At 42.8% G+C, this 12383-nt stretch overlaps 1 protein-coding gene across 7 annotated transcripts in view; it reads right to left on the bottom strand.

Annotated features, from left to right (window-relative positions):
- The window catches only part of SYDE2 (synapse defective Rho GTPase homolog 2), a 54070-nt gene that overhangs the window by 31813 nt on the left and 9874 nt on the right, over nt 1-12383 (bottom strand). For all 7 annotated transcript variants that reach the window (XR_014549626.1, XR_014549627.1, XR_014549628.1 and 4 more), the window contains exons 3-4: nt 2966-4065; nt 1668-1794 (exon numbers count right to left, since the gene is read on the bottom strand). Coding sequence is in view for 3 of the 7 variants with exons in the window: in XM_083620551.1 (XP_083476677.1) it covers nt 1668-1794; nt 2966-4065 (1227 nt within the window). In the remaining 4 variants the exon portion in view is untranslated. The remainder of the gene's footprint in view (nt 1-1667; nt 1795-2965; nt 4066-12383) is intronic.

Genomic DNA, 12383 nt, shown 5'->3' with positions numbered 1-12383 from the left:
TATGTTCTCATTACTGCACAGTGCTACAAAGCCTAGCCTGTGCACACAAATGAAAGCAGAGCAGCCGCAGCAGCTCAAATCAAGAGAGACAAGATTGAAAGAGACATTCTATTCTCAAAACGGCTGTAATTCAGATGGCGTTGCTTGAAACTGTCCATCCCACAGGAAATTCCACACTTGAGGCTCGCTGTCATCCAAGATGGAAAAGGAGCACAAAGAAGAATTTTCCATAAAAAGGAATCCATGAGCATTTTTATTCAGCTGAGGGGAAAGCTTAATCGGAGATTTCAAGAGATGAATCAAGACAGTCCAAGCAAGGTATTCAGATTCATCTACACCAGAGAAGACGCTCAGAATTGCTATATTTTATTTCAGAAATTTTTACTGAACTAATAATGGACAGGTGCAGCACTGCCTAGACTCAGAACACAATTTAGTCAAACAGGCCCTAGTAAACACACACTTTGAACCTTGTGGGGCTAACACTTGGAGGTTGAACTGAAGTAGCAAGATGATGTGTGAGGAAAGGGTTAGGGGCTCATTCCCTCCCCCTCACTTCTCTGACCTAAATTCCCCTCAGTTTGCTCTTTTAAACAAGACTGTTAACAGGCACCAGCATGAGGTGTGCAGTTAGACCCCCAAGATAAGCAATTCTGATGTCATAAAAGTTGTCCCTGTTGCTAAATCCTAAAGCAGCTCTAAAATCTCCTCCAGTATTCCCATGGCTTCGTGACCCCTGAAAACTACCTGGGGAGGACAATTCCAGCAGCAAAATAAGTCAAAATATATTAATTTTGTTCCACCCTAAGCCAAACTTGCAGGACAATCTGAGCAATTCTCTGTTTGATACTACATTCTCCAAGCCATGTCCATTTTGGATCCTGGGTGGGAGTAGGCCTTGGCAAATAACAAGGTGAAATAGCTGTAAGATATAACCTTCATGCCCCCAAACCCAGCCAAAAAATAACACCCAGGATTGTTCGATGGCATAATCCTGCCCTATGCATGGTCAGCATAAAATGGAACTCTCTTCCTCCCCTTTCTCAGCTAGCTCTTACTAGTCAGGGAAGTTAGAGGGTTCTGTTGATCATGTCCTGAGCATTTCTGCTTTTTTAAAAAACAAAACAGAAAGCATACTCTTTATTTTAAAAATGTCAGCTTCATCCCTGCCTTACACAGCCAATGCAACTACTTACTCTGGACATTTTCCCATTTCTGTTGTAAAGCACACACACACAGAATGTTGTGACAAAAGCTCCTTCTCATCAGATAAATGGGAACCAGCCCTGATCAGGAATCCCTAAGCAGATGAGCACTGAGGAACTGTCCAAGCTGAAGACCCAAAATTTCACGAAAGCTCAACACTTACTTCCAGGTTTGCGAATGTTTTTTGGAAGCCGAACGTCCAACACAGCTTCCGCGGCTTCCGACTGAGCGCAGAAAGCACCTGCAGCCGATCAGAAGCCACGCCTTGGTTTCCGAATGGTTCCGGGAGTTGAACAAACTTCCGGATAAAGTTTGACAACCAAGGTACCACTGTAATGATATCTATGGCTCCACGTGTAGACTACCAAAATGAAAATAATTTTCACATTGACATTGACAGACATTTTAAGCATATTCTTCCTTTTTGGAAAAAAAAAGTCAAGGTTTTTAATTTTCTTTACCTGTTATCACATTTATATCTGGGTACTGGGTTTCACAGAGGGTAACTGCTTTGCTATCCTTCTCAAATGCCTCACGAAGCTCTTTCTTGACGGCTGCTGAGCCACATAAACGGTACAGGCCTACAACCTAGAAGCAAAATCATAACCTTACAACATGGCACAGGTTTGCCACCTAAGGAATACGAAGGTTGTAAGTTAAATACCAAGCACAAACACAGTTTTCAGTAAGCCCAGTAGAAGCATCAAGATATTCATGCAAGACCCCCAAAGATGCTGAGAGACGTGCAGATTGTATCATTGGCACACAGTACGAGTTTTTCGCTAGAAAAAGACATAACGGTTATCAATATTCTACGGAGTACTCTGCCAGAGATATAACAAAATAAATTAATATTGTTGGCATCTATCTGTCTCAGGAGACAGTGGAGGAGTGTGCCTTTTGGGGTGGAGTCAAACTGTTGGAAGCCTGGAAATTAGTATCAGGCAAGAAAATAAGCTGAAACTCAAAATTACAAAGGACATCAGTTTGCATTTTTGAATGCAATGAATGCTTTCTACATAGATAGTCAGCCAGTAGGCAAAATCGTCTTTAGGCTATATGCAGCAAAGTTGTTTAGAAAATTTCCCCAAAGGCTCCTTTATTAGGAACCCATAAAAGGCTTAATAAATAAGCCACAGGGAGAGAAATCTCTCTCTCTCTCTCTCCACTCTTGGAAATTCAATAATCCCATTATGACCAGAGGACGCAATAACCTCTGATAGCAATTACATGCTCTCAGCTTATCATGTGATGACTGTAATTCCCATAAAAGCAATAAAACATTTAAACTTGCCCTGTGAGGAATCTATCCATCAAAACTGCTTGCTACAACTTCATCTTCCACACTGGGACAGTAAAAACTAGCTGTTTTGTTTGTTCAGTTTTGTTCAGAATAGCACAAAAACCCCCAATTAATTTCACTACCACCATATTCCAGGTTTGGAAGTTCCTGAGGCCAGGGGAAACTTAGACCCACAATAGATTGTTGGCGTTCCAGAAGGCACAGACTGCTTTTGCCCCTCCACTTCGTGTATCATACAAACACATCATGTCTCCATGACTGCAAAGAGCAGGAGAGAGCAGCCTTCATCCCACTGCAATGCAGGTGTGCTACCCCAAACTAAGGAAGTGAAGGATATGGTGCATCCAACAAAGGCAACATTATTTATAGCAAAAGTAAATAAATAAGGGTAAAGCTCTAAGCAGCAAAAATTAAATGCAGAAGAATGCAGTGGTTGTTATTTTTAATTAACTCTACCTGGCAGCCTCTTTTTTCAATCTCTATAATGCACTTCTTCATCAACAGGGGCACCATCAAGCCCACGTTTTCCTTCTCCACAACCTTCTGAGCATCTACTCCAAACATTACCGGTTCTCTTTCTCCATCTAGTCCATTGAGAGAATTCTCCCACTGCTCCAGGAGGGTCAGCTTGACATAAATAATACCTCGGGGCTCCAGCTTTACTGCCAACTGATGAGTCTTCGTCACCCGGAAAAGAGTAGGGAGGACCACCGTCCCATGGCAGCAGACCCGGTTTTTCCTCGGTGTGGGCTCCCAGCTGAAGACCACCAATTTCAAATGCTGGGCGTTCTCTATTTCTATGTTGAAAGTGTGATCCATGTCCAAAAAGGTCGTCCTGCAGGTCAGCAAGGCAGTCCTCGCTTTGTTTACTGAATCTACCTGAATGGCGCAGAAGACGTCTCTGGAGTCCATCCTTGGAGGTTTCAGGTCCTCCGCGCCATAGAAATGGATGCTCATGAGTCCAGATATGTACTGGGAACATTTAGGTTGGTCAGAGAAACTGTAGTGCCTGAAAGCGTCAATGTCTATTTCCGCCTTACTACCGTTGCTGCTTGGGAATGCTTCCTTTCCTCCTTTCCCAGCCCGGCTTTCGAGGCCGTGCTTCCCTGATTTTGTTATAAGCTCAGGAGAGTCTCCGTCGCTGAGGTAGCCCCCTTTGCTGGAGGATTTCGAATTGCCACTGCTTTTCTTTTTGTAGTTGTGCTGAGAGGACACACTGCTGTCAAGATGGTACCGGCTTATGACGTTCCTGCTAGCTGCTGCCGTGATGTTCCCGGAAGAAGGTAGCGACCCGTGACCTATGACCTGGCAGTTGTTCTTAAGCAACGAAGAATTGTCCGTGCTACTGTGGCTTGAATTTCCCTTGACACTCAGCTTCCTGCTCAGCTCTGGCAATTTTTTCATTTTCATGGAAAGTTTCCTCACCGTTCTCGGGGATTTTATTTTGTCAGGGAAGGACCAGTTTATCGAACCACCTTTCTTCAAAGGGTTAGGACTCGGAGGAGAACCTTCTGTCGCTCCCATCTCGGACTTGCTTGCAGACAAGATCCCAGGACCTTTGCAGGGGTGGGGAAAAGAAGAAAGGGACATATTAAAAATGAAGGGAAAGGATACTTTAATTTAAGAAGCTACTAATTTGCCAGGACCTGAAAAAGATATGTGTGGTATTATTCAGGACAACGCAGAGCATCAGATGCTCCTACAACATGCTCTGACCTATGGACTGTACTTTTCTGCCTTGTTCTGCCAAAAGCAGAACCACACAAGAAACCTGCCCCATCCTTCCCTTAAGAATCTGCCTCGGAACAATTAACCGATCCCTGCCCGTTATGTACTGTTTTGTCTCTCTGCATTGCCTTCTCAGACTTGTTAATTTAGCTTCTTTCAGAAGAAGAGACTCCTGGATGCAAGTCAAGCCACTGGAAAAGAATGGAAAATTAAAGGGGACCTAACTTTGCTCTAGAACTTGCATCTTTTACACAGCTGCATCATGTTTGAGCGTAATTTGCCCCCTCTTGTCAAACAACCATGTCCCCCTCTGCTTCTGATGGGCAGGGTGGAGATGGAATGCTTTTGGAAGTCTTTTAACAGTTCTAACTTGCCTTGCTTCTTCAAGCCCCAAAGTGCCCTCTTCCTTTCTTGCACAATGCCCCTTTCTGTGTGTCATGGAAAGCTGCTGGCTCCCAGGTGATAGTCACCTAGGAATTAAGAAAGCATCCAGTGGATTCAGCAAAGGATTACCAGCTTGCATGCTGATCCAGGATGACTGTTCTTTTTTTTAAAAAAAAAAATTATCATAGCCAGGAGAAGAAAAACTGAGCATTAATCAGGAGCCCTGCATCCTGTGGTTGCATGAGGGCATCATAACAAATTAAGCTTTATTATGGTAAGCCTAGGTGAGTCTCGAGGACGAGAGCGGAAGCTTTGGCTTCTGTTTTGACTAACTACAGGGTTTGGAGAAATGTGACCTCTAAACCGTGGTTAATCTTAACTATGGTTTGCTGAAATAGGCCAGCTTCCTAACACCTAATTTCTCCAGTAAAATTATTTTTATCTGCCTTGGCTTTTCCAGATGACCTGTTTATTGAGGGTTCATCCTGATTTGTTTGCAGAAAGATTACCGGTAAATGATCAGCATTTATATTTTTCCCCAAGGAGCCTGGAAAACGTTGCAATGAAGCAAAAGTTATACCACACTTTCCATTGCATTTTTGTTCACTTTCCATATCAGAAAGAGTCCTAGCTTTTAAGGAAGCAGTTTCGTTGCACAAGAAGCTTCCAAATCAGCTTTGATTTCACAAGCTGAATTTGCCAGTATATGATTGAATCCAATAAGAAAATAGCAAAGAGCCTTCAAGTTCTCTTATTTACTATTGTACATCACTATGATATCTGCTCATGTTTAGCAGTTTGTAAGTTTTCCAAATAAATAAGATAAACGGTGCATGGTTTTTGTTGGGTTCTGACAAAACAAGCTGTAGTTAACGAAAAACAAAAGCACCTGCTCTCCTTGTGAGTTACAGTTTAGTGCAAAGTCTCAATTGGCAAAGCATGGTTTGAGATCAGCCAGCAAACTAGAATCCGAAACCATAGAATATGTTTCAGCTAACCGTTCTGATGTGAATTTTTTGAACTGACCATAGTTGTTATGCTACCTTTGGAAGCTCTTGCACCAAGAAACAAGATTGCTGACGAGATGAAAAGTAAAAGCAGGCATGTATCTCTAAAAAAAGGGACGCGGGTGGCGCTGTGGGTAAAAGCCTCAGCGCCTAGGACTTGCCGATCGCATGGTCGGCGGTTCGAATCCCCGCGGCGGGGTGAGCTCCCGTCGTTCGGTCCCAGCGCCTGCCAACCTAGCAGTTCGAAAGCACCCCCGGGTGCAAGTAGATAAATAGGTACCGCTTTATAGCGGGAAGGTAAACGGCGTTCCGTGTGCTGCGCTGGCTCACCAGATGCAGCTTGTCACGCTGGCCACGTGACCTGGAAGTGTCTGCGGACAGCGCTGGCTCCCGGCCTATAGAGTGAGATGAGCGCACAACCCTAGAGTCTGGCAAGACTGGCCCATACGGGCAGGGGTACCTTTACCTTTTTATCTCTAAAAAAGTTGGCCCATATGCTGGGAACTCAAACAACAATCTGGAATCTAAACTATGGTTAGTGCGAACCACTCTCTCTAAACTGAGAGAGAGAAACAGTGGCTTTATTTCGATTTTCTCTCTTTGGATTTACAGAGCTATATCAAAAACGTAATTCATATTTTCATAATTCACAACAACTGGCAAATTCACAGAACTGGTCATAATTCATAGGAACTGGTCAGGTGAGATTCTAGAATATATTACTGTCTTTCTGACAGTTTCTCTTTAGCAGCATCTGCTACCAACCGCTTCCTAATTTTTGTTATCAGAGCAGACTCTACTGAGGCTGCGACTTCACAAGAAGCTGTTAACAAGACAGGTGCTCCACTACAAAGTTATTTCATCTGGATATTTTGGACCAGCAGCTATTGAGTGTACATGTGATTACGTTACAAATAACCCTTCCACCACCACTGCCCCAATCCAAAAATCCCATACGCCTCAGAAGTCAGCATACTTCCAAAACTAACAAAATTCTCTCATGAGCCTTTCATAGACCAACAGGTTAACAAATGCCTATTTATCTAATTTTAGCAATGACCATATTTTGGACAGAATAAGAATTGAAGATTCAATAACATTAGCATTGCCCAAGAACCTACTCTCATGCCAACAGAGACTCAGGTGAAATATTATTCAGTTTATCCTTTTGCTTATGATGTATAGCTGCTGCTCACTCCAGGACACATGCAAAGGTCATTAGAAAGCAGTTAAGTTAGGATTCATAACAAGAAGAGTTTCCTTAGTTTCGAAGGCTATGCAAAAGGGACCAGACTGAGCCACTAGGCCATCACTTCCTAACCTACAATGAGCAGAGGGACTGCGGAAGTACTTCCATCAGTCACAACAACAAAAAGTTCAAATAGTCACACTGCATTCTCACTTCCGGTGATAAAAATTCCTGCTTGAAGGAAAAATAAAATGAGTTCTTAAACAACACTGTAATACAAAATGATATCCTCCCTCCCTTTTTTATTAAAAAAAATATGCATCAAGTATTTCTACTAGTAACTATGTACTGTACATCTTTAATGCACTTTGCCTAGAAATACCAAACATGTTGACTAATCACACAGGACAAAGCAGGCATGATTCTTCAATACCCATTCCACGTTTCATGTTAGAAAACGAAGCTCAACAAGTTAAAGTTCATCAAAATCCTTCAGGAAGCTGAATAACTCTCTTCCCAGATACAAATTCACAAGGAGCTTCATTTTTTTAAAAAAGACCAAAAAAAAAAGTTAAAAGAATACAATGCTGCACAAAGTCTGTTTTCCAAATGCCTCAATGAATCTTCTTGTTTCTCCCAGTTGCTACGCTTCTGTTGAAGCTGTTTCCTTGCAGGGAACAGACTATTTCTAGCACGCTTGCTGTGCTTTTCTGGCAAGCAGCTCGCAAGAAATGCGGTGTTTGATAAAACCGGACAAAGGCTTCCCTTGTACTGCAAATCACAGCGTAGTCCCACTGGTGGCCTGCTCTGGAGCCTTCTATAGTAATCAGTGCCATGCTTTCGCCTGCTAACATCAATCTTCCCTTTCTGTCAGAAGCCTCTGGCAAAGGCTTAGGAAAGCCAGCCAAGATATTAGAAAACTTTCCTCGGCTTCATTACAGCTGAGAAGTCAATCTTAACGTTCTTGACGTTTTCCCGTCTAACTTCCGGTGGCTTCAGTCCTTTTCTCTCCCCTCACCCAAATTTGTTAAGAGTGACAAATGACGTTGAAAGGGCAGCACTGGAATTCTTCCTGGCAGCGTGGCATCCGTTTATTACAGATGTAGATGCCAGAGACATCTCTGTTGCTAAGCCGTCTAAGTTGGTTATACCTTTTCCATATGGTATCCATGAGGAGGTTCAGGCCTTCTTCTCATGGCCCTACATGCATGTTCAAGCTATTTTAAAAATCAATACTACCGTATTTTTCGCTCTATAGGACGCACCCAACCATAGGACGCACCTTGTTTTAGACGTGGAGAACAAGAAAAAAAATCTCCCCCTCTCTGCTCCGCGCCCCTTCAGCGAAGCGGCAGGAGAAATGGAGCCCCTTCCTTCAGTGCGCACCAACCCCTCTCACTCTCCAGGCTTCAGTGAAAGCAACGCGAAGCCTCCGGAGCGTGGAGGGAGCACTCCCTCTGCGCTTCGGGGGCTTCACGTTGCTATCGCTGAAGCCAAGGAGCCTGCATTCACTCCATAGGACGCACACACATTTCCCCTTAATTTTTGGAGGGGAAAAAGTGCGTCCTATAGAGCAAAAAATACAGTATATCTATTGTTACAGGCACTGGGTGCCTGGCATGCATGTATGACATCACATGGCGGGAGGAGACCGCAAGGCCCGCTGCAGCCACAGGGATGCTCTGCAGAGCCTATCGCAGGCTGTGGAATATTGAGGGGCCCCAGCCCACTCCTTGAAAATTTAAGGGGTGCCCTCAGCCTCTCCCAAGATGGCGCCCCTGTCTATCTTACTGCGCACACACGGTCTAGAGCAGAGCTTTCCAATCTTTTCATGTTGGTGACACACTTTTTAGACATGCATCATTTCATGACACAGTAATTCAGTTCTACTAGCAAACCCGGAGGTTAAACTTACCCCTTTCCAACCCTGGGAGGAGCAAGGGGAACGTTTGTGTGACGCATTGCAGCCAAAACATTAACGTGTCGCGCCACACAGTTTGGAAAGCTCCAGTCTAGAGCGTTTGGTATTTTGTTTTACATTGCTAAACTTTACTTTCATTACTGGCATTTAGCCAGTGACCCTCTGCCTCTGAACTGCACCTTCCCCATTTTATGGTAAAACCTCGCTAAATTATTGCATAACCTCGCTAAAAGTTGAACGTGTGCACAGGTGAAGTGGAACAGAACAGTGATCAGATGATATGTGAATGTGCAAAAGTCTGAACAGAAATACACGAAGGTATTTCTCGCATGAGTTGTAAACTACTGTATATGACCGTTCCAAAGTCAATCTAATTCCGCTTTGAAGGCATGACTGCAGTTTTGCTTGAAACAAATGCAGAATGTAGCTTCAGTACAGGCTGGAATAGCACTCCCTCAATGGAAACTCTACTCATGTGCCTCAAGCCACTAGTCTCCCATCCTCCTGAAGTAGCAGCTATTTTAAAATGGCTATCACCTCACAAGGATGACTGTCTCCAGCTGCTCAGGAAAGAATGAGGTTAAGGAGGGACACCTGCTTTCAGCCAAGGAAAATGGGGAAGGAAAGGATGGATGCAGGAAAATATCTGGGGGGAGGGAAGCCCATCCCCTTCAAGAAGCCTTGGTTGGCACAATCCAGTCCCCCAGTCCTTCAGAGCACGAGTTCTGCTCCTAGAGTCTCTCAACCAACACCCCCTCTATTGTAGAACAAATAAATATTTTGCTTTTGCTGTATATTGTCCTTTATGCACACTGCTCTCTGAAAGTGAGGGTGGAATTATCAAGGAGTATTATATAATGGAGAATTCACCTATGCAGTTCCCATTGGGACAAACAGAAACACTGCTGTGATTTTTGCCACATCCCATTTTCTTTCCAAGTGCATTATCAGATATTTGCAATGAAAAGCAAGCGCTTGGGAAAAAACAAAGCCTTACAATAAGGCTGCTTTGGTGGCTTTTTGCCATCATAAATATGTGTGCAGACACTCACTCACAAGTAACAGAGAAAGAAAAGGCAGATTTTGCGGTCAGTTTAAATTCATCATCTTGGCACAGAGGTGTCTGCAAGCTTTTCAATATGGCACCTGGGGTGGAGGTGGGGAACTACACAAGATTATAAACTGCCTTCTGCAGATAACACAAAAAGTGAAGATAGCCACATTGGCCCGTGAGCTTGTGTTACCTAGTTTTTAAAAAGTTATAGAGCTTCTGCAATAAAGCAATTGAATGCACAGCCGCACACCCACTTCTTTCAAAGCTAGAGACCAACAAGCATCACATGGGAATCGCTGTACTTCATAAAGTCAGATCTCATCTCATCTACTCAATCGAAGTCTATTTAATCCATCAAGTCAATCCTAATTAAATCAACATGTACACAACTCTGCTCAGACGCAGAAAGGCTGACTCAAATTAACCCCAGAAGTCAATACTCAAGAGTCCTCACAGTGCTCCCCCGCCACCAGTTATACTAAACGGATACAGCTATTGTCTTGGACCAAACACATTCATTTGGTCTAATGCAAACTGGCTATATAAAATTGTGATCAAAAGCACCAGCCTTCTGTTTTCGAAGGAAGTCTGCAGGGATATTTATCTTTCTCCTCCCACAGCTACACATTCATACAGAAAGCCTTACCAACTCTGAAGCTGCAGTTCTTATATAAAAGGCAACGCATTACGGTAAAAACAGAAAGCTTTTTTATCTAAATATGGACTACTCGGCTGCAGGATGGAATGCAAATAATGTTCCTTTCAGTACCTCCTGAACTAAAAATACTGCTCTCCCTTTTTTATGATTTGAGGAAGTCTTAAGGATGCTAGGTATAATTCAGTAAACATTATCTCGGAAAACCTCAGCAGCAAACACTATAGTTAAGATGGAAATAGCAATAGAGAGACACTTATTTTCAGAAAGCTTGCAATTGTCTAAAAAAGAGATTTCCTCTACGGCAGGCAGGCAGGCAGCTAAGGATTGCTGTTTTTTCTTATGAGAGTCCTGCTGCTTAATTCTGGAATGGTTAAAAAAAAACCAGCATAGCACATACAGGAGAATTCTGTACCAAGAAAATAAGACAGTAAAGTGCGAGTGCCTTAGAAAGCATGATGAGTATTAAACAATGTGATGCTTACTGAGAAGCCAACTCATGCAGCCTTTCTGCGGTCACGCAGTTCAAGACTTCTGTTTCAGCAGCCCTTCAGGAGGGATGGTTCTGTTGCCAGGTTTAGATATATACATGCAGAGTTGGAAGAGAAAGTTGCTTTCTTTGTAAAGGGGCGGCAGTATATCATCTGCCTCTCGCTGGCTTTAAAAGTCAGGGAGAAGAGTTGAATGAAAAATGGACAAAGCACAACTGTCGCTGTGAACAGCACAACCATGCCAAGTTTACCCTTCTGCACTGGCTAGTAAAAGTTATCCCGTGTCCTGACAACATCACGTTTTGTGTTTTTTCCCATCGGCAACAGTCAGCAATGTGGAGCAATGGCAGGAAAGGTAAGTTCCCCTACGTTGTTGCAAAGCTTGATATTGAATGGCGTGTTTGATGGCAGCCCTGACTTGATTTGCAGGAAGATAACAATAAAAATAATACTTAGTGCAAATCAGAACCTGGAAAGATATTAAAGACATTTATTAGTAAGTCCCCTTGAAGAAGCGCTACACAAAATTCCGTTTGCATGCAACGGTTACGGGCATTACGGGCAACAAGGAGGATTAGATGATATTCCAGATCTGCTAAAAGGTATTCTGGGAAATATAGCAATCATATCTGTTGTGCTGTTATGGAAACAGGTCAATTATGGACAAGGAAAGTATTTCAAAATCAACACTCAGCATAAAAACTATACATAAGCTGGCATCTGCCCCACCTCAAAGGATATCCCTTTTGGGGGTGGGGTAAATATTTAGAAAATCACTAGGCAGAAGACAGTAACAACCAGCTATGATTGAAAGCCATGAAGACATTTACATCCCACTTCAGAGTAACTGCATGTGCTACTCAGTACTACACATTCATACAAACAAATTGATTTGCCCTGCTGCCCTTTATGTGACAATTTTGTCTGGAGGAGCTGTCATTTCAGCTTTGACTGAAATTAACTGTAGACACCTTAACAGGATTAAAAGAATCACTAAGTACTCCTTAGCAATAAAGCCAATTACGTAACAGCAGGGACTCTCTTCATCAGTTATTGCATTCAATGTGATTACTATTCAATGCACACAGAGGCAAGGGTGCATTCATTAACTCAATACACAAGGAACAGTATAGGATAAATTTGCAATCAATTTCACCAGGGTTCATTATAGGCACCACAATCATGAACCAATCTTGATTTAGTTAAGCAACAAATTTTCCCCAGTGAGTTGAAAGCCTCTATATATTTTCCCTTAATTCAAAAACAAACTTTAATCTATCAGAAGTCCTCTGCCAATACTTGTGGGAGCTATGTATGTATTAAGAAATTGATCCATGAAACATGGCATAAAATGCATGTAGATTTCCTACAGCGGTCATATTTACACCTTACCAGCTTGCAAATAAAATATATATTACGATGAACTCAGTAGAAGCCACAAAAAA

The sequence above is a fragment of the Podarcis filfolensis genome (assembly GCF_964270895.1).
Source record: "Podarcis filfolensis genome assembly, chromosome: 6".
In the NCBI taxonomy this organism is placed as follows: Eukaryota; Metazoa; Chordata; class Lepidosauria; order Squamata; family Lacertidae; genus Podarcis; species Podarcis filfolensis.
This window is presented reverse-complemented; position numbering and strand designations above follow the sequence as displayed.